This window comes from Bison bison, unplaced genomic scaffold (genome assembly GCF_000754665.1).
Source record: "Bison bison bison isolate TAMUID 2011002044 unplaced genomic scaffold, Bison_UMD1.0 scf7180017864379, whole genome shotgun sequence".
Lineage (NCBI taxonomy): Eukaryota > Metazoa > Chordata > Mammalia > Artiodactyla > Bovidae > Bison > Bison bison.
Window position 1 is genome coordinate 3450428 of NW_011494951.1, and position 2506 is coordinate 3452933.

Genomic DNA, 2506 nt, shown 5'->3' on the forward strand with positions numbered 1-2506 from the left:
GGGGCGGAGCAGAGGGCGGGGCCGGTGGGTCTGCTCCTCCCAGGCCCCACAGACCTTCCGTCCCCTACCATCAGCGTTCCCTTCTCACTCCATCCGTTCAGGCCAACTTGAAATGTCACCTCCTCCAGGAAGCCCTCTTCCACACTCCAGGGCAGGGGCGCGCCTAAGTATATTGGGTCCTCACAGGGCTGGCGTCTTGATGGGCGCTGCTTTGAACCAACGAGGGGAGGAAAGACAGGGCAAAGGAGGGAGAGGTGGCCAGCATGGCAGGGGAGGGCTAGGGCCCGGGGTCCCAGAGAGCCCCGCCCAGCAGTGCTACTGACCCAGCTCGGGCAGCCAGCGGTCACAGCCCATCTGGTCCCGCCCCCGGAGTTCTCAGTCCTCTTGGAAGTGGGTGAGAGCACAAGACAGGATTGGGGACAACCCAGGGCGTCCTGCCCCCGGTCCCCTCCCCTCCCCTTCCGGCCCTCCCCTCCTCTCTGTGCCACCTCCTGCCTTCTCTGAGGCCCGTTCTCTGTCTCCCACAGACCCGGAGCAGCCAGGGGAGGTGTCGGCCTTGGGGCCGAGCCGGGCGGGGGCAGGGCCGAGTGGCCGGGGCCGGCAGGGGGGGCCGTGGGGGGAGAGCCTGTCCAGCGGCCCCTCCAGCCCCGAGAGCAGTGAGGATGAGGGCCCAGGCCGCAGCTCCAGCCCCCTCCGCCTGGTGCCCTTCTCCAGCCCCAGGCCCCCCGGAGAGCCGCCGGGTGGGGACCCCCTGACCGAGGATGGCGAGAAGAGCAGCGACACTTGTAACCCACTATCAGGTAGGGTGAGCCCCTCCCCCCCCCTACCTCTGCTCGGCAGGTGGGGCATGGGCTTCTCTTCCAGCCTCAACCCTGCTCTCTGGCTGCAGGCGCCTTCTCAGGAGTGTCCAACATCTTCAGCTTCTGGGGGGACAGCCGTGGCCGCCAGTACCAGGAGCTGCCTCGCTGTCCTGCCCCCGCCCCCAGCCTCCTCAACATCCCCCTTTCCAGCCCTGGCCGTCGGCCGCGGGGAGACGTGGAGACCAGGCTGGACGCCCTCCAGAGGCAGCTCAATAGGGGAGTGTCCAGGGGGACAGGCTAGGAGGTGTTGGACAGGGGAGTGCTGCAGTGTGATCTGTGGGTTTCGGGCAGTGTTGTCGGGTGCCGGTGGGGTGGGGGTTGTTTGCTCCATCTAGACCTGTGCATGTGTCCCAGCGGCTTAGCCCTCTCTTTCTGTTCGGAGACAAGCTGGGGCTGCCACACCTAGGATGGAGAGTTGGCCTGAGGGTTGACCAGCTGGCTGTCCACAGGGCGGTCCTGAAGTCACAGTTGCTGGTGTCTCCACTTCTCTGAGACCCAGAGCATCCTCCTCCTTCTCGCCCAGGCTGGAGACCCGGCTGAGTGCAGACATGGCCACCGTCCTGCAGCTGCTGCAGAGACAGATGACGCTGGTCCCACCAGCCTACAGTGCTGTGACCACCCCGGGGCCCCGCCCCGCCTCCACCTCCCCCCTGCTGCCCGCAGGCCCCATCCCCACCCTCACCCTGGACTCGCTTTCTCAGGTGAGTTCCCAGCACCCCCGGCCTTGCCTTTTCTACACTGATTTCACCCCAGGCCTGCTTTGCTGCCCCTTCTGTGGCCTTGGGCCCCAGCCTCCTCCCCTCCCCCATCCCTGCCCTCCTCCCAGGCAGTATTCTTGGAGGAGGAGGAGCTGTGAGCACAGAGCACAAAGCACGCAGAGGCTGGGACAAGGCAGCCCGCAGGCCGCAGGCCGAGTGGTCTGCGTTCCCCTGGGGTCACCTGAAGGGCCGGGTCTACTCAGGGTGCCTGTGTCCATGGCTGCATGTGGAGGAGACTGTTGAGCCCTGGGGGGGCTGGTGGTGGGTGCTGGGTGCCAGTGCGCCCTTGGGACAGAGTCCCACGGCCCTGCTGACACCCCCGGGTCTGACTCTCCACTCGATCCATGACTTTCATGCTTGGCACTTTGCAGGGTTGTCCCGGAGGCTTTGGTTAAGCCCCAGGGTGGCCTTTCCGGTCGGCTTGTCTCCCCCACTGCTAGAGGTGGGCCTCTGTCATCCTTTGTCCTCTCCTGAATGGACCTGTGTGTTCCTGGCCTCCTGATAGGGCAGTGGTGTCTGGGTCTCAAGCTGGGGGTCCTTCGGGCACCCCGAGGTGGCCTGGGCTTCGCTGCCCCCCGCCCCCCAGCCCAGCATCTGCTCCCCTCCCATATGGTGCCTGCTCCTGTTTGCCGACACCAGGGCCCACGTCAGCAAATGTGCCAGTCTCCCTTCACAGCCTCCCCCGCAGAGATCTCACAGCAGACTCGTCAGCACCCACAAAGCCCCTCCCGCCTGCCCTGGCACTCTCCCTGGCCTTCCGAAGCCTGGCCGCCAGCCTGCCTCTGTTTCTAGGTCCCGGAGTCCTTTCGAGACTGCAGGCAGGAACCTTGTCTCTTTTTCTGTCTAGCTTTGGTGCCAGCTCAGGGCCCCTTATTCCGCGTCGGCATT

General features: G+C 65.8%; 1 protein-coding gene across 1 annotated transcript in view; it reads left to right on the plus strand.

The window, feature by feature from the left end:
* Positions 1-2506, plus strand: part of KCNH2 (potassium voltage-gated channel, subfamily H (eag-related), member 2) — a 19632-nt gene that overhangs the window by 16152 nt on the left and 974 nt on the right. The window contains 3 exon segments of the mRNA XM_010857366.1: positions 523-800; positions 890-1076; positions 1384-1561. Of these exon segments, the coding sequence (XP_010855668.1) occupies positions 523-800; positions 890-1076; positions 1384-1561 (643 nt within the window).